Source organism: Lepisosteus platostomus, chromosome 6, assembly GCF_059453375.1.
Source record: "Lepisosteus platostomus isolate fLepPlt1 chromosome 6, fLepPlt1.hap1, whole genome shotgun sequence".
Lineage (NCBI taxonomy): Eukaryota > Metazoa > Chordata > Actinopteri > Semionotiformes > Lepisosteidae > Lepisosteus > Lepisosteus platostomus.
In genome coordinates, this window is record NC_142616.1 from 11,687,306 (window position 1) to 11,705,795 (window position 18,490).

The 18,490-nt window shown below is 56.0% G+C and overlaps 1 protein-coding gene across 1 annotated transcript; it reads left to right on the plus strand.

Moving 5' to 3' along the window:
* Positions 1-2,741: 2,741 nt before the first annotated feature.
* Positions 2,742-18,427, plus strand: LOC148660354 (solute carrier family 22 member 6-like). Its single transcript, XM_088634235.1, has 11 exons — positions 2,742-3,943; positions 4,697-4,800; positions 5,443-5,597; positions 8,649-8,817; positions 11,042-11,165; positions 13,986-14,101; positions 14,803-15,017; positions 15,561-15,669; positions 16,225-16,428; positions 17,037-17,148; positions 17,255-18,427. Exons 1-10 carry the CDS (start codon positions 3,524-3,526, stop codon positions 17,113-17,115), a joined length of 1,695 nt encoding a protein of 564 aa, XP_088490361.1. The 5' UTR covers positions 2,742-3,523; the 3' UTR covers positions 17,116-17,148; positions 17,255-18,427.
* The last annotated feature ends 63 nt before the right edge of the window (positions 18,428-18,490 follow it).

An 18,490-nucleotide genomic window follows, 5' to 3' on the forward strand; every position in this document is an offset into this window, starting at 1 on the left:
CTCTCTCTCTCCCAGTGCCTCAGCTCTAACCACTAGCCCACACTGCCTCTCTCCCTCTCTCCCAGTGCCTCAGCTCTAACCACTAGCCCACACTGCCTCCCTCTCTCCCAGTGCCTCAGCTCTAACCACTAGCCCACACTGCCTCCCTCTCTCCCAGTGCTTCAGCTCTAACCACTAGCCCACACTGCCTCCCTTTCTCTCTCCCAGTGCCTCAGCTCTAACCACTAGCCCACACTGCCTCCCTCTCTCCCAGTGCCTCAGCTCTAACCACTAGCCCACACTGCCTCTCTCCCTCTCTCCCAGTGCCTCAGCTCTAACCACTAGCCCACACTGCCTCCCTCTCTCTCTCCCAGTGCCTCAGCTCTAACCACTAGCCCACACTGCCTCCCTCTCTCTCTCCCAGTGCCTCAGCTCTAACCACTAGCCCACACTGCCTCCCTCTCTCCCAGTGCCTCAGCTCTAACCACTAGCCCACACTGCCTCCCTCTCTCTCTCCCAGTGCCTCAGCTCTAACCACTAGCCCACACTGCCCCCTCCCTCTCTCCCAGTGCCTCAGCTCTAACCACTAGCCCACACTGCCTCCCTCTCTCCCAGTGCCTCAGCTCTAACCACTAGCCCACACTGCCTCTCTCTCTCTCTCCCAGTGCCTCAGCTCTAACCACTAGCCCACACTGCCTCCCTCCCTCTCTCCCAGTGCCTCAGCTCTAACCACTAGCCCACACTGCCTCCCTCCCTCTCCCAGTGCCTCAGCTCTAACCACTAGCCCACACTGCCTCCCTCTCTCTCTCCCAGTGCCTCAGCTCTAACCACTAGCCCACACTGCCTCTCCCTCTCTCCCAGTGCCTCAGCTCTAACCACTAGCCCACACTGCCTCCCTCCCTCTCTCCCAGTGCCTCAGCTCTAACCACTAGCCCACACTGCCTCCCTCCCTCTCCCAGTGCCTCAGCTCTAACCACTAGCCCACACTGCCTCCCTCTCTCTCTCCCAGTGCCTCAGCTCTAACCACTAGCCCACACTGCCTCTCCCTCTCTCCCAGTGCCTCAGCTCTAACCACTAGCCCACACTGCCTCTCTCCCTCTCTCCCAGTGCCTCAGCTCTAACCACTAGCCCACACTGCCTCCCTCTCTCTCTCCCAGTTCCTCAGCTCTAACCACTAGCCCACACTGCCTCTCTCCCTCTCTCCCAGTGCCTCAGCTCTAACCACTAGCCCACACTGCCTCCCTCTCTCTCTCCCAGTGCCTCAGCTCTAACCACTAGCCCACACTGCCTCTCCCTCTCTCCCAGTGCCTCAGCTCTAACCACTAGCCCACACTGCCTCTCCCTCTCTCCCAGTGCCTCAGCTCTAACCACTAGCCCACACTGCCTCTCAGTTCAGTTCAATTCAAGGTGCTTTATTAGCATGACCGATGGGTACAATCAGTGTTGCCAAAGCAAATAAAAATAATAAAATTAACATAGAACAAAACAAAAAATAGAAGTAAAATAAAATCTACAGACATGTTACAGACATTTACAACAAAGAAATATTATAAAATATTGACATCTACTGTAGGCGGCTGGAGCATTATTGGGAGACAGACTCACTGTTCCTCAGGCTGTGACAGGAGATCACATACTGGGCTGCCAGTTCCACTGAGTTCCCTCCTCCCTCTCCCAGTAGGATTGGGACCCGTTGTGATTCTGGCAGGTGTGGGAACTCTGGGACTAGATTTCTGAATTTCGGGAAGAATGTTTCTCTAATCCCAGAGTATCTGTCACAGTGCAGTAGGAAGTGCACCTCTGTCTCTATTTCTCCCTGCTGGCAGTGGGAGCACAGCCTGTCCTCTCTGACCAGTCAGGTCTGCCTGTGTCCAGTTTCTGTGTCCAGGCTGTGGTCACTGAGCCTGTACTTCGTCAGGGTCTGTTTCTGTTTGTTGTTTCTTATCTTGGTCAAATATTCAGCTAGTGTGTATTGTCTGTTTAAGGTTCTGTAGTATTCCAGTTTATGTTGTGTTTGTGTGTGTGTGTCCCAGTGTGTGAGATATTGCTGTTTGATCTGTGCTGTGATGTGGTTGAGTCTGGGTTGTGGTGCTCTAGCAGTGCTGTCCTGAGGCTGGTTAGTGTCGGTGTGGCTCAGGTCAGTGAGCCTCAGGACCAGCTGGCTCAGGGGGCTCTTCTCTGTGTGTATGTGTGTCCCAGTGGGTGAGATAGTGTGAGTGTGAGTGTGAGTGTGAGTGGGTCAGGCAGTGCTGTGAGTGTGAGTGTGAGTGTGGGTGTGAGTGGGTCAGGCAGTGCTGTGTGTATGTGTTGTCTGGTGGGTGTCAGTGAGCCTCAGGACCAGCTGGCTCAGGGGGCTCTTCTCTGTGTGTATGTGTGTCCCAGTGGGTGAGATAGTGTGAGTGTGAGTGTGAGTGGGTCAGGCAGTGCTGTGCTGTGTGTATGTGTTGTCTGGTGGGTGAGGTAGTGTGAGTGTGAGTGTGAGTGTGAGTGTGAGTGTGAGTGTGAGTATGTGTGTGAGTGTGAGTGGGTCAGGCAGTGCTGTGTGTATGTGTTGTCTGGTGGGTGTCAGTGAGCCTCAGGACCAGCTGGCTCAGGGGATCTTCTCTCTCTGTGTCTCCCAGTCTCCCAGTCAGAGAGCAGTCTCCTCAGGGTGTTACCCTGACTGGGGCGGCGCTGTCCCGTGTGACTCCCACCCCCAGCAGTGAAACAGTAACAGGGTTCCGGGTTCAAGGTCGCGGAGCCGCTCAAAAGCACGGCCGCGGGGCGCGCGCGCACACACTCTCTCCTGTCTCCCGTCTCGCGCCGCAGCCAGCTGTTGGACTCGGGTGGACGCACGCGCTAGGTTTGGAGTTTCGGTCCGGGCGGGAAGAGGTCCGAGCGGGCGGCACCGGGACCGGGACCGGGACCGTATTGGATCAGGGCTCGTGACTGAAGAGCTGTTACCGGACCGACGGCTTCTGCCGGGGTCGCTCAGCAGCACGGACCCGAACCACGAACGCCGAACCCCAGAACTGCGCCGAGTGCGACTTCTCCGTCTCAAGGGAAACCCGGCGAGAGCGGGCTGGGCTTTCGGAACTGCTTTTGACCCCCCGACAAGCCGGTTTTTCCAGCCCCCTCCGGGGCTCGGGCGGGCGGCGGACAGAGGCACTACAGGGACCCGCCAGCCCCTGACCTGCAGCGCGGTCTCGGGAAGAGAAACCCGCGGGTGTGGACTGGTCGGTCCGGTGACTGGGGGACGGGAGTCACGCCCGGGCGACACGGCGGAGTCCTGACCGGCCCGGCTCGGCCCGGCTCGGCTCGCCCTTGAGCTCGCCCCTGTCTGTGCGCACGAGGAAATCAAGCCCGCGAGCTCTGCCTGAGTGTGATCATTCATCAGCGATCGGTTTCTCACTGTCAGGAGCGCGGGCTGTCGCAAGGGCCAGACACCGTTAATTAATTAGTTAATTAAATTAAACCTATTAGCCGCTCGGCCTGTAACGATTTCACTCCGTCGCTGTGACGGAACGGTGATGACATCATTCTAGCCGGTCTTCAGACGCGCGACATGGGTTTCGCCGACCTGCTGGAGCGGGTGGGCGGCGTGGGGCGCTTCCAGGCGCTGCACGCGGCGCTGCTCTGCCTGCCCGTGCTGCTGCACGCGAGCCACAACCTGCTGCAGAACTTCGCAGCCGCCGCGCCCGCGCACCGCTGCCGCGCGCCCGCCAACCTGAGCGCCGCCGGCGCGCCCCCGCCGCCCTCGCCCGCGCCCCCACTCGTGCCCGCCTTGCTCACGGCGCCCCTGGACGCCGACGGCCTGCCGGCCCGCTGCCAGAGGTTCGTGCGGCCGCAGTGGCAGGTGCTCGGCGCCAACGGCAGCGCGCCGGGAGGCGGGGGCGCGCAGAACGGCTCGGCCGCGGAGCTGCAGGCGTGCGCGGAGGGCTGGGAGTACGACACGGCCGAGACGGGCGCCACCGTGGTGTCGGAGGTGAGGGGGGCTGAAGATATCTCTCTCCTCTCCCTGTCCTGCCTGTCCCTTCACTCTCCTCTCTCTCCTGCCTGTCCTGCCTGTCCCTTCACTCTCCTCTCTCTCTCTCTCTCACTCTCCTCTCCCTGTCCTGCCTGTCCCTTCACTCTCCTCTCTCTCTCTCCTGCCTGTCCTGCCTGTCCCTTCACTCTCCTCTCTCTCTCTCTCACTCTCCTCTCCCTGTCCTGCCTGTCCCTTCACTCTCCTCTCTCTCTCTCCTGCCTGTCCTGCCTGTCCCTTCATTCTCCTCTCTCTCTCCTGCCTGTCCCTTCTCTCCTCTCCCTGCCCTGCCTGTCCTCTCACTCTCCTCTCTCTCTCTCTCTCTCTCACTCTCCTCTCTCCTGCCTCTGTGTCCAGGCTCTGGTCACTGAGCCTGTACTTCGTCAGGGTCTGTTTCTTTTTGCTGTTTCTTATCTTGGTCAAATATTCAGCTAGTGTGTATTGTCTGTTTAAGGTTCTGTAGCATTCCAGTTGTGTTTGTGTGTGTGTGTCCCAGTGTGTGAGATATTGCTGTGTGATCTGTGATGTGCTTGATTCTAGCAGTGCTGTCCTGAGGCTGGCTGGTGTCAGTGTTGAGTCTGGGTTGTGGTGCTCTAGCAGTGCTGTCCTGAGGCTGGCTGGTGTCAGTGTTGAGTCTGGGTTGTGGTGCTCTAGCAGTGCTGTCCTGAGGCTGGCTGGTGTCGGTGTGGCTCAGGCCAGTGTCTCTCTCTGCAGTGGGACCTGGTGTGTGACAGGCGCTCTCTGAAGCAGATGGCTCAAACCATCTACATGGCAGGTGTGCTGGTGGGAGCAGTCATCTTCGGGGACCTGGCAGACAGGTAAGTGCCCCTTCCTCTATTACAGACTCCTCCCATTATTCACACGGACCCCTCCCCCAGTACAGGCTCCTCCCATTATTCACACGGACCCCTCCCCCAGTACAGGCTCCTCCCATTATTCACACGGACCCCTCCCCCAGTACAGGCTCCTCCCATTATTCACACGGACCCCTCCCCCAGTACAGGCTCCTCCCATTATTCACACGGACCCTCCCCCAGTACAGACTCCTCCCATTATTCACACTGACCCCTCCCCCAGTACAGACTCCTCCCATTATTCACACTGACCCCTCCCCCAGTACAGACTCCTCCTCCCACACTGACCCCTCCCCCAGTACAGACTCCTCCTCCCACACTGACCCCTCCCCCAGTACAGACTCCTCCTCCCACACTGACCCCTCCCCCAGTACAGACTCCACCCATTATCCACAGTGACCCCTGAGATGATCCACACTGACCCCTGAGATGATCCACAGTAACCCCTGGGATGATCCACACTGACCCCTCAGATGATCCACAGTAACCCCTCAGATGATCCACAGTAACCCCTGAGATGATCCACACTGACCCCTCAGATGACCCACACTGACCCCTCAGGTGATCCACAGTAATGCCAGTTTTCCGGACCCTGTCCTGTCTCAGGTTTGGCCGGCGGATGCTCCTCACCTTCTCCTACCTGCTGATGGCTGTGGGTGGCACCTGCGCCGCCTTCGCCCCCACCTTCCCCGCCTTCTGCGTGTTCCGATTCCTGTGTGGGATGGCTCTGTCCGGGATGAGCCTGAACTGCTTCTCTCTGCGTGAGTCATCCTGCCGCTTTCTGTCTGTCTGTGTCTGTCTGCGTGTCTGAGTGTCTGAGTGTCTGAGTGTCTGAGTGTCTGAGTGTCTGAGTGTCTCTGTCAGTGTGTCTGTGTGTCTCTGTCTGAGTGTCTGAGTGTCTGAGTGTCTGCGTGTCTGTGTCTGAGTGTCTGTGTCTGAGTGTCTGTGTCTGAGTGTCTGTGTCTGAGTGTCTGTCTGTGTGTCTGTGTGTCTGTGTGTCTCTGTCTGAGTGTCTGAGTGTCTGAGTGTCTGAGTGTCTGCGTGTCTGCGTGTCTGTGTGTCTCTGTCTGAGTGTCTGTGTGTCTCTGTCTGAGTGTCTGAGTGTCTGAGTGTCTGAGTGTCTGAGCGTCTGAGCGTCTGTGCGTCTGTGCGTCTGTGCGTCTGTGCGTCTGAGCGTCTGTGCGTCTGTGTGTCTGTGTGTCTGAGTGTCTGAGTGTCTGTGTGTCTGTGTGTCTGTGTGTCTGAGTGTCTGAGTGTCTGAGTGTCTGTGTGTGTCTGTGTGTGTCTCTGTGTGTCTGTGTGTCTGAGTGTCAGTGTGTCTCTGTGTGTCTCTGTCTGAGTGTCTGAGTTTCTGAGTGTCTGTGTGTCTGTGTCTGTCTGCATGTCTGTGTGTCTCTGTCAGTGTGTCTGTGTGTCTGAGTGTCTGTGTGTCTGTGTCTGTGTGTCTCTGTGTCTCTGTGTCTCTGTGTGTCTCAGTGTCTGAGTGTCTCTGTTGGTGTGTCTGAGTGTCTGAGTGTCTGAGTGTCTGAGTGTCTATGTCTTTGTGCGTCTGAGTGTCTGAGTGTTTGTGTCTGTGCGTCTCTGTCTGAGTGTCTGAGTGTCTCTGTTGGTGTATCTGTGTGTCTGAGTGACTGTGTTTCTGAGTCTCTCAATTCAATTTAATTCAAGGTGCTTTATTAGCATGACCGATGGGTACAATCAGTGTTGCCAAAGCAAATAAAAATAATAAAATGAACATGGAACAAAACAAAAAATAGAAGTAAAATAAAATCTACAGACATGTTACAGACATTTACAACAAAGACATATTATAAAATATTGACATATACTGTAGGCGGCTGGAGCATTATTGGTAGACAGACTCACTGTTCCTCAGGCTGTGACAGGAGATCACATACTGGGTTGCCAGTTCAACTGAGTTCCCTCCTCCCTCTCCCAGTAGGATTGGGACCCGTTGTGATTCTGGCAGGTGTGGGAACTCTGGGACTAGATTTCTGAGTTTAGGGAAGAATGTTTCTCTAATCCCAGAGTATCTGTCACAGTGCAGTAGGAAGTGCACCTCTGTCTCTATTTCTCCCCGCTGGCAGTGGGAGCACAGCCTGTCCTCTCTGGGCAGCCAGGTCTGCCTGTGTCCATTTTCTGTGTCCAGGCTGTGGTCACTGAGCCTGTCCTCTCTGGGCAGCCAGGTCTGCCTGTGTCGCCCAGTTTCTATGGCCAGGCTGTGGTCACTGAGCCTGTACTTCGTCAGGGTCTGTTTCTTTTTGTTATTTTTTATTTTGGTCAAATATTCAGCTAGTGTGTATTGTCTGTTTAGGGTTCTGTAGCATTCCAGTTTATGTTGTGTTTGTGTGTGTGTGTCCCAGTGTGTGAGATATTGCTGTTTGATCTGTGCTGTGATGTGGTTGAGTCTGGGTTGTGGTGCTCTAGCAGTGCTGTCCTGAGGCTGGTTAGTGTCGGTGTGGCTCAGGTCAGTGAGCCTCAGGACCAGCTGGCTCAGGGGGCTCTGTTTTGGGCTCAGCTCTTGGCTCAGCAGGGCTTTGTAGTGGTAGGAATTTTGGTCACTGTTTTTTAGGTGTAGCCAATACTTTAATATTCTTTTCTGTATGTTTATCAATAGTGGGTACTGGCCTAATTCGGCCCTGCACCTGTTGTTAGGAGTTTTTCTCTGCACACGGAGGATGTTTCTACAGATCTCCATGTGAAGAGTTTCTGTGGGGTGTTTGTCCCATTGGGTGTAATCCTGGTCTGTGAGGGGACCCCACACTTCACTGCCGTATAGGGCAATGGGTTGGATTACACTTTCAAATATTTGGAGCCAGATTCTTGTTGGTGGGTTGATGTTGAAGAGCCTCCTTCTTATTGTGTAGAAAGCCCTGAGTGCCTTCTCCCTCAGTGCCTTCACTGCCAGGTCAAAACTCCCGGAAGAGCTGATGGTGAGACCGAGATATGTGTAGCTGGATGTGTGCTCCAATGTGTTGTTGTTCAGTGTGGATTTGTACCTGTTTCCCTGAGGTCTGGCTTTCTTCTGGAAAACCATAACTCTGGTCTTGTCCAGATTTACTGTCAGTGCCCAGGTCTGACAGTACTGCTCCAGCAGTGCCAGGTTCTGCTGCAGCCCCTGTTCTGTGGGCGACAGCAGGACCAGGTCATCTGCGTAGAGCAGGAACTTGATTTCTGTGTCGTGTAGTGTAAGACCAGGAGCTGCAGACTGCTCCAACATTCCTGCTAATTCGTTGATATAGATATTGAACAGTGTTGGGCTCAGGCTGCAGCCCTGTCTCACCCCACGGCCTTGGGTGAAGAATTTAGTCCTTTTGTTTCCAATTTTCATTGCACATTTGCTCTCTGAATACATTGATTTAATTATGTCGTACACTTTGCCCCCTATGCCACTTTGGAGTAGTTTGTAAAACAATCTCTCATGCCAAATCGAGTCAAATGCTTTTTTGAAATCGACAAAGCAGGCAAAAAATTTTCCTTTGTGTTTTTGGTGGACGTGTTTGTCTATCAGTGTGTGTAGGGTGTAAATGTGATCAGACAGTGCCTGTCTGTCTCTTTATCAGTCTATCTGAGTGTCTGTACATTTGAGTGCCTGTCTACCACTTTCTGACTCTCTCTCCCCTCTCTCCCCTCTCTCCCCTCTCTCCCCTCTCTCTCCTCTCCCCTCTCTCCCCTCTCTCCCCTCTCTCTCCTCTCCCCTCTCTCCCCTCTCTCCCCCTCTCTCTCCTCTCTCTCCTCTCTCTCCCCCCTCTCCCCCCTCTCTCCCCCTCTCTCTCCTCTCTCTCCCCCCTCTCTCTCCTCTCTCTCCTCAGTTCTAGAGTGGGTCCCCGTGCACATGCGCACCGTGTTTGGCACAGGAATAGGATACTTCTATACGATTGGCCAGCTGCTCCTGGCGGGCGTGGCCTACCTGATCCGCGACTGGCGCTGGCTGACACTGGCAGTGTCTGTGCCCTTCTACATCGCCTTCCTGTACTCCTGGTGAGAGAGACAGGTATATCTGTGTCTGTGTGCTTCTCCATCTCCTTCCTGTACTCCTGGTGAGAGAGACAGGTATATCTGTGTCTGTTTGCTTCTACATCGCCTTCCTGTACTCCTGGTGAGAGAGACAGGTATATCTGTGTCTGTGTGCTTCTCCATCTCCTTCCTGTACTCCTGGTGAGAGAGACAGGTATATCTGTGTCTGTTTGCTTCTACATCTCCTTCCTGTACTCCTGGTGAGAGAGACAGGTATATCTGTGTCTGTGCCCTTCTACATCGCCTTCCTGTACTCCTGGTGAGAGAGACAGGTATATCTGTGTCTGTGCCCTTCTACATCTCCTTCCTGTACTCCTGGTGAGAGAGACAGGTATATCTGTGTCTGTGTGCTTCTACATCTCCTTCCTGTACTCCTGGTGAGAGAGACAGGTATATCTGTGTCTGTGCGCTTCTACATCGCCTTCCTGTACTCCTGGTGAGAGAGACAGGTATATCTGTGTCTGTGCGCTTCTACATCTCCTTCCTGTACTCCTGGTGAGAGAGACAGGTATATCTGTGTCTGTGCCCTTCTACATCGCCTTCCTGTACTCCTGGTGAGAGAGACAGGTATATCTGTGTCTGTGCCCTTCTACATCTCCTTCCTGTACTCCTGGTGAGAGAGACAGGTATATCTGTGTCTGTGCCCTTCTACATCTCCTTCCTGTACTCCTGGTGAGAGAGACAGGTATATCTGTGTCTGTGCCCTTCTACATCGCCTTCCTGTACTCCTGGTGAGAGAGACAGGTATATCTGTGTCTGTGCCCTTCTACATCTCCTTCCTGTACTCCTGTGAGAGAGACAGGTATATCTGTGTCTGTGCCCTTCTACATCTCCTTCCTGTACTCATGGTGAGAGAGACAGGTATATCTGTGTCTGTGTGCTTCTACATCTCCTTCCTGTACTCCTGGTGAGAGAGACAGGTATATCTGTGTCTGTGCGCTTCTACATCTCCTTCCTGTACTACTGGTGAGAGAGACAGGTATATCTGTGTCTGTGCCCTTCTCCATCTCCTTCCTGTACTCCTGGTGAGAGAGACAGGTATATCTGTGTCTGTTTGCTTCTACATCTCCTTCCTGTACTCCTGGTGAGAGAGACAGGTATATCTGTGTCTGTGTGCTTCTACATCTCCTTCCTGTACTCCTGGTGAGAGAGACAGGTATATCTGTGTCTGTGCGCTTCTACATCTCTTTCATGTACTCCTGGTGAGAGAGACAGGTATATCTGTGTCTGTGTGCTTCTACATCTCCTTCCTGTACTCCTGGTGAGAGAGACAGGTATATCTGTGTCTGTGTGCTTCTACATCTCCTTCCTGTACTCCTGGTGAGAGAGACAGGTATATCTGTGTCTGTGTGCTTCTACATCTCCTTCCTGTACTCCTGGTGAGAGAGACAGGTATATCTGTGTCTGTGCCCTTCTACATCTCCTTCCTGTACTCCTAGTGAGAGAGACAGGTACATATAGAGACAAGGGTATATTGAGAGAGACAGGGGTATATAAGAGAGGGATATGGGTATGTAGGAGAGAGACAGGGGTATATAGGAGAGAGGGAGAGGTATATAGGAGAGAGACAGGACTATATAGGAGAGAGACAGGGGTATTTAGTAGAGAGACAGGGGTATATAGGAGAGAGACAGGGGTATATAGGAGAGGGACAGGGGTATATGGGAGAGGGACAGGGGTATATAGGAGAGAGACAGGGGTATATAGGAGAGGGACAGGGGTATATGGGAGAGGGACAGGGGTATATAGGAGAGAGAGGGGGGTATATAGGAGAGAGAGGGGGGTATATAGAGGAAAGAGAGAGGTATATAGGAGAGAGAGAAGTGTATAGGAGAGAGAGATGTATATAGGAGAGAGAGGGGGGTATATAGGAGAGAGAGAAGTGTATAGGAGAGAGAGAGGGTATATAGGAGAGAGAGGGGGGTATATAGGAGAGAGAGAGGGTATATAGGAGAGAGGGAGGGGTATATAGGAGAGAGAGAGGGTATATAGGAGAGAGAGAGGGTATATAGGAGAGAGACGGGTATATAGGAGAGAGAGAGGGTATATAGGAGAGAGAGAGGGTATATAGGAGAGAGAGGGGGGTATATAGGAGAGAGAGGGGGGTATATAAAACGAAGGGAGAGCAGTGCCGCTGTCATGAGGGGTGACTGCAGGCGCTGAGCCCGGCCCGCTCTGTGGCCCGCAGGTGGGTGCTGGAGTCGGCCCGCTGGCTGGTGCTGAAGGGGAAGACAGATGCAGCTGTGAGGAACCTGCGGCTGGTGGCCAGACTCAACGGGCACAAGGACCAGGGGGACAGGATCGACACCGAGGTCTGTCTGCCCCTGTGTCAGTCTGTCTGTCTGTCTGTCCCTGTGTCAGCCTGTCTGTCTGTCTGTCTGTCTGTCTCTGTGTCAGCCTGTCTGTCTGTCTGTCCCTGTGTCAGCCTGTCTGTCTGTCTGTCTGTCTGTCTGTCTGTCTGTCCCTGTGTCAGCCTGTCTGTCTGTCTGTGTCTCAGCCTGTCCGTGTGTCTGTCTCTCTGTCAGCCTGTCTGTGTGTCCCTGTGTCAGCCTGTCTGTGTGTCTGTCTGTCCCTGTGTCTGTCTGTCTGTCTGTCTGTCTGTCTGTCTGTCCCTGTGTCAGCCTGTCTGTCTGTCTGTCTGTCTGTCCCTGTGTCAGCCTGTCTGTCTGTCCCTGTGTCAGCCTGTCTGTCTGTCTGTCTGTCCCTGTGTCAGCCTGTTTGTCTGTTTGTCTCTGTGTCAGCCTGTCTGTCTGTCCCTGTGTCAGCCTGTTTGTCTGTTTGTCTCTGTGTCAGCCTGTCTGTCTGTCCCTGTGTCAGCCTGTCTGTCTGTCTGTCTCTGTGTCAGCCTGTCCGTGTGTCTGTCTCTCTGTCAGCCTGTCTGTGTGTCCCTGTGTCAGCCTGTCTGTCTGTCTGTCTCTCTGTCAGCCTGTCTGTGTGTCTGTCTGTCTCTGTCAGCCTGTCTGTCTGTCCCTGTGTCAGCCTGTCTGTCTGTCTGTCTATCTGTCTGTCCCTGTGTCCAGGTGCTGCAGGCTGCCATGCAGAAGGAGCTGTCAGCCTGTCTGTCTCTGTGTCAGCCTGTCTGTGTGTCTGTCCCTGTGTCCAGGTGCTGCAGGCTGCCATGCAGAAGGAGCTGTCAGCCTGTCTGTCTCTGTGTCAGCCTGTCTGTGTGTCTGTCCCTGTGTCCAGGTGCTGCAGGCCGCCATGCAGAAGGAGCTGTCAGCCTGTCTGTCTCTGTGTCAGCCTGTCTGTGTGTCTGTCTGTCCCTGTGTCCAGGTGCTGCAGGCCGCCATGCAGAAGGAGCTGTCAGCCTGTCTGTCTCTGTGTCAGCCTGTCTGTCTGTCTGTCCCTGTGTCCAGGTGCTACAGGCCGCCATGCAGAAGGAGCTGTCAGCCTGTCTGTCTCTGTGTCAGCCTGTCTGTGTGTCTGTCCCTGTGTCCAGGTGCTGCAGGCCGCCGTGCAGGAGGAGCTGTCAGCCTGTCTGTCTCTGTGTCAGCCTGTCTGTGTGTCTGTCCCTGTGTCCAGGTGCTGCAGGCCGCCATGCAGAAGGAGCTGTCAGCCTGTCTGTCTCTGTGTCAGCCTGTCTGTCTGTCTGTCCCTGTGTCCAGGTGCTGCAGGCCGCCATGCAAAAGGAGCTGTCAGCCTGTCTGTCTCTGTGTCAGCCTGTCTGTGTGTCTGTCTGTCCCTGTGTCCAGGTGCTGCAGGCCGCCGTGCAGGAGGAGCTGTCAACCTGTCTGTCTCTGTGTCAGCCTGTCCGTGTGTCTGTCCCTGTGTCCAGGTGCTGCAGGCTGCCATGCAGAAGGAGCTGTCAGCCTGTCTGTCTCTGTGTCAGCCTGTCTGTGTGTCTGTCTGTCCCTGTGTCCAGGTGCTGCAGGCCGCCGTGCAGGAGGAGCTGTCAACCTGTCTGTCTCTGTGTCAGCCTGTCCGTGTGTCTGTCCCTGTGTCCAGGTGCTGCAGGCTGCCATGCAGAAGGAGCTGTCAGCCTGTCTGTCTCTGTGTCAGCCTGTCTGTGTGTCTGTCCCTGTGTCCAGGTGCTGCAGGCTGCCATGCAGAAGGAGCTGTCAGCCTGTCTGTCTCTGTGTCAGCCTGTCTGTGTGTCTGTCCCTGTGTCCAGGTGCTGCAGGCCGCCATGCAGAAGGAGCTGTCAGCCTGTCTGTCTCTGTGTCAGCCTGTCTGTGTGTCTGTCTGTCCCTGTGTCCAGGTGCTGCAGGCCGCCGTGCAGGAGGAGCTGTCAGCCTGTCTGTCTCTGTGTCAGCCTGTCTGTGTGTCTGTCCCTGTGTCCAGGTGCTGCAGGCCGCCATGCAGAAGGAGCTGTCAGCCTGTCTGTCTCCGTGTCAGCCTGTCTGTGTGTCTGTCTGTCCCTGTGTCCAGGTGCTGCAGGCCGCCGTGCAGGAGGAGCTGTCAGCCTGTCTGTCTCTGTGTCAGCCTGTCTGTGTGTCTGTCTGTCCCTGTGTCCAGGTGCTACAGGCCGCCATGCAGAAGGAGCTGTCAGCCTGTCTGTCTCTGTGTCAGCCTGTCTGTCTGTCTGTCCCTGTGTCCAGGTGCTGCAGGCCGCCATGCAGAAGGAGCTGTCAGCCTGTCTGTCTCTGTGTCAGCCTGTCTGTGTGTCTGTCCCTGTGTCCAGGTGCTACAGGCTGCCATGCAGGAGGAGCTGTCAGCCTGTCTGTCTCTGTGTCAGCCTGTCTGTGTGTCTGTCCCTGTGTCCAGGTGCTGCAGGCTGCCATGCAGAAGGAGCTGTCAGCCTGTCTGTCTCTGTGTCAGCCTGTCTGTGTGTCTGTCCCTGTGTCCAGGTGCTGCAGGCTGCCATGCAGAAGGAGCTGTCAGCCTGTCTGTCTCTGTGTCAGCCTGTCTGTCTGCCTGTCTGTCTGTGTGTCTCTTTGTCAGCCTGTCTGTCTGTCTGTCTGTCCCTGTGTCAGCCTGTCTGTCTGTCTCTGTGTCAGCCTGTCTGTCTGTCTGTCCCTGTGTCCAGGTGCTGCAGGCCGCCATGCAGAAGGAGCTGTCAGCCTGTCTGTCTCTGTGTCAGCCTGTCTGTGTGTCTGTCCCTGTGTCCAGGTGCTGCAGGCTGCCATGCAGAAGGAGCTGTCAGCCTGTCTGTCTCTGTGTCAGCCTGTCTGTCTGTCTGTCCCTGTGTCCAGGTGCTGCAGGCTGCCATGCAGAAGGAGCTGTCAGTCTCCAGGAAGGCCAGCTCTGCCCTGGACCTGCTGCGCACACCAGGCATGAGGAGAATCACCGTCTGCCTCAGCTTCGCCTGGTGAGGGCGCTGTCTCTCCTCTCGCGCCTTATCCAGGCAGCTGATATAACTTGGGTGGCACATTGGCGCAGGGGTTAGCATTGCTGTCTCACGGCACTGGGGCCCTGGGTTCGATTCCAAACCTGGGCCGCTGTCCGTGTGGAGTCTGCATGTTCTCCCTGTGTTCACCTGGGTTTCCTCCCAGTCCTGTGATGGGCTGGTGTCCTGTCCAGGGTGTGTGTGTGTGTGTCCTGTGATGGGCTGGTGTCATGTCCAGGGTGTCTGTAAGTGTGTCCTGTGATGGGCTGGTGTCCTGTCCAGGGTGTGTGTGTGTGTCCTGTGATGGGCTGGTGTCCTGTCCAGGGTGTCTGTGTGTGTGTGTGTCCTGTGAGGGGCTGGTGTCCTGTCCAGGGTGTGTGTGTGTGTGTGTGTCCTGTGATGGGCTGGTGTCCTGTCCAGTGTGTGTGTATTGAAGACTCCTGGACATCCTACAGGACTGGGGTTCTGGAGGGCCAGGGCTGGAAAACAGGCTCCACTCTGCATCCTGAGGCCTTAATGTGGCTTAATTGGCCAGTTAGCATCTTAATCTACCCAGTTAGTGTGTTAATTGAACCAGTTAGTGTGTTAATTGAACCAGTTAGTGTGTTAATTGAACCAGCCAGTGTGTTAATTGGAAGAGTGAGCGTCTAACCTGAGTGCTGGAGGGCGGTCTTCCTCCCCAGGTTCTCCACCAGCTTCGCCTACTACGGCCTGTCCCTGGACCTGCCGAGGTTCGGCGTCAGCCTCTACCTCATGCAGGTGATCTTCGGCGCCGTGGACGTCCCCGCCAAGCTGCTCGCCACGGCGGCCATGAGCGTGCTGGGGCGCCGGGCCACGCAGAGCGGCGCGCTCGTCCTCGCCGGGCTGACCGTGCTGGCCAACCTGCTGGTGCCGTCCGGTCCGTCACGGTGCTACTTCCTGTCCACTCCCTGTGTGTCCTGCTCATTGTAACAGCGTGTCTCAGGGGGACGCAGCTCTTACATTGTGTCCAGAAGGGGGCCTGTGGGAGATATGAGGGGGCCTGTGGGATAGGTGTGTGTATCAGTGTGTGTTACAAGGGGGATTGTGGGATAGGTGTATGTAATAATGTGAGATATAAGAGGATTGTGGGATAGGTATGTGTATCAGTGGGACATACAAGTGGGATTGTGGGATAGGTAGGTATGCTAGTGTGCGGTACAAAGGGGATTATGAGACATTAAGATGTCACAGGCTCTCCTGACGTCTGTGTGTCGGCGTGTGTACTTGGGCCCTGCTGACACTTGTGTGTGTGTCTGTGTGTGTCAGTGTGTGTACTCAGGCCCTGCTGACGCCTGTGTGTGTGTCTGTGTGTGTCAGTGTGTGTACTCAGGCCCTGCTGACACTTGTGTGTGTGTCTGTGTGTGTCAGTGTGTGTACTCAGGCCCTGCTGACGCCTGTGTGTGTGTGTGTGTGTGATCAGAATTACAGGTGCTGCGGACCTGTCTGGCTGTGCTGGGGAAGGGCTGTCTGGCTGCCTCCTTCATGTGCTGTTTCCTGTATGCTGGAGAGCTGTTCCCCACTGTGATCCGGTAACTACCCATCTCCCCATCTCTCCTTCTTCCCATCGCCCCATCGCCCCACCTCCCCATCTCTCCTTCTCTCCTTCTCTCCTTCTACGGATATGGTCCCTGTCTGTCTCTCTCGGTGTAGTCTCAGCAGGCAGGGTGTGGATACGGTCCCTGTCTGTCTCTCTCGGTGTAGTCTCAGCAGGCAGGGTGTGGATACGGTCCTGTCTGTCTCTCTCGGTGTAGTCTCAGCAGGCAGGGTGTGGATACGGTCCTGTCTGTCTCTCTCGGTGTAGTCTCAGCAGGCAGGGTGTGGATACGGTCCTGTCTGTCTCTCTCGGTGTAGTCTCAGCAGGCAGGGTGTGGATACGGTCCTGTCTGTCTCTCTCGGTGTAGTCTCAGCAGGCAGGGTGTGGATACGGTCCTGTCTGTCTCTCTCGGTGTAGTCTCAGCAGGCAGGGTGTGGATACGGTCCTGTCTGTCTCTCTCGGTGTAGTCTCAGCAGGCAGGGTGTGGATACGGTCCTGTCTGTCAGTGTAGTCCCAGCGTTGATCTGGTCTCTCCTCCCCTCTTTCCCAGGCAGTCTGGGATAGGCTGGATGTCCATGGTGGCGCGGGTGGGCTCCATGGTGTCCCCAGTGGTGCTGCTGCTGGGGGAGTTCCTGCCCTGGCTGTCGGGGGTGGTCTACGGGGTCGCCCCCATCATTTCGGGGGTCATCGCTGCCTTCCTGCCCGAGACCCTGGGCACAGCCTTGCCTGACACCATCCAGGACGTGGAGGAGAGGTGAGAGGTCACGCCCGGGCCAGCGTGGGGTCACACAAGGGTCGGGGAGCGCTAGGACTGTAGCAGTGGAGCCAGGATACTGAAACACATTCAGGTTTTATACTACCAGGATCAAGTTATTGATCTCACAGCGTGTTGTGGGGAGTGAGGTGGACTGGTGAACTGAGACATCAGCTGGGCCTCAGAGTATCACCTCCTCTGAACATTTAGCTCAGGGGGTTCAGGAACTCCAAATCACGCAGGGATTCAGGGGTCAGAGTTCAAACTGGGAACCTCCCAGTACAACAGGGTCAGCACCTTGACCACCAGACCAGCTGGCCTCCCGGTACAACAGGGTCAGCACCTTGACCACCAGACCAGCTGGCCTCCCAGTACAACAGGGTCGGCACCTTGACCACTAGACCACTGGCCTCCCGGTACAACAGGGTCAGCACCTTGACCACCAGACCAGCTGGCCTCCCGGTACAACAGGGTCAGCACCTTGACCACCAGACCAGCTGGCCTCCCAGTACAACAGGGTCGGCACCTTGACCTCTAGACCAGCTGTCCTCCTGTATGACTTCCTAAATGCAGATCTGAAGTGCTTCATCGGAATCTCTCTCCATCAGAATGTGTGGGCAGAAGACCAAGAAGGAGGAGCTCATGCTGAAGGACAGCAAGGATCTGCAGCAGACGGAAGACATCTGAAGCCACACCCCCAGGGCTGACAGACCAAGCCCCCAAGCCCTGATGACCCCGCCCTGTCCCTGATGACCCCGCCCTGTCCCTGATGACCCAGCCCCCAAGCCCTGGTGACCCCACCCCCAAGCCCTGGTGACCTCACCTTCAAGCCCTGATGACCCTGCCCTGTCCCTGGTGACCCCGCCCCCAAGCCCTGATGACCCTGCCCTGTCCCTGGTGACCCCGCCCCCAAGCCCTGGTGACCCTGCCCTGTCCCTGGTGACCCCGCCCCCAAGCCCTGATGACCCTGCCCTGTCCCTGGTGACCCCGCCCCCAAGCCCTGGTGACCCTGCCCTGTCCCTGGTGACCCCGCCCCCAAGCCCTGATGACCCTGCCCTGTCCCTGGTGACCCCGCCCTGTCCCTGATGACCCCGCCCTGTCCCTGATGACCCCGCCCTGTCCCTGATGACCCAGCCCCCAAGCCCTGGTGACCCTGCCCTGTTCCTGGTGACCCCACCCCCAAGCCCTGGTGACCTCACCTTCAAGCCCTGATGACCCTGCCCTGTCCCTGGTGACCCCGCCCCCAAGCCCTGATGACCCTGCCCTGTCCCTGGTGACCCCGCCCCCAAGCCCTGATGACCCTGCCCTGTCCCTGGTGACCCCGCCCCCAAGCCCTGATGACCCTGCCCTGTCCCTGGTGACCCCGCCCCCAAGCCCCGATGACCCCTCCCCGATGGCCCAGATGTGTCATGTGTCCCCTTCCCACACGCCTCAGTGTGTCGTCTCACACACACACTCCCTGGACAGGACACCAGCCCCTCACAGTAAACACACAGACACACACACCCTGGACAGGACACCAGCCCATCACAGTAAACACACAGACACACACACCCTGGACAGGACACCAGCCCATCACAGGACACACACAAACACACACACACACACACACACACACACACACACACACACACACACACACACACACACACACACCCTGGACAGCACACCAGCCCCTCACAGGACACACACACACACACACACACACACACACACACACACACACACACACACACCAGGGCCAGTTCTCCCAGCAGCATGTCTGTGGACTGTGGGAGGAGACCAGAGCACCAGGAGGAAACCCAGGTGAACACAGGGAGAACATGCAGACTCCACACAGATCCTGTCTGGAATTGAACAGATGGAGCATTGAATTCCGGTCCAGGACTGAACCCCGATCCCCAGCCCTGCGAGACAGCGTGCCCTCGAGACAGAATGTACTTAAATCCAATTTATTACAGCAGTTTGTTATAGCAATTAAACAACAGGGTAGATCTGACAGAGGTCTGTTGCTCTCAATGTCCACTGTGCTCACAGTCTCCAGTGGGCACTTTTTTCCTCA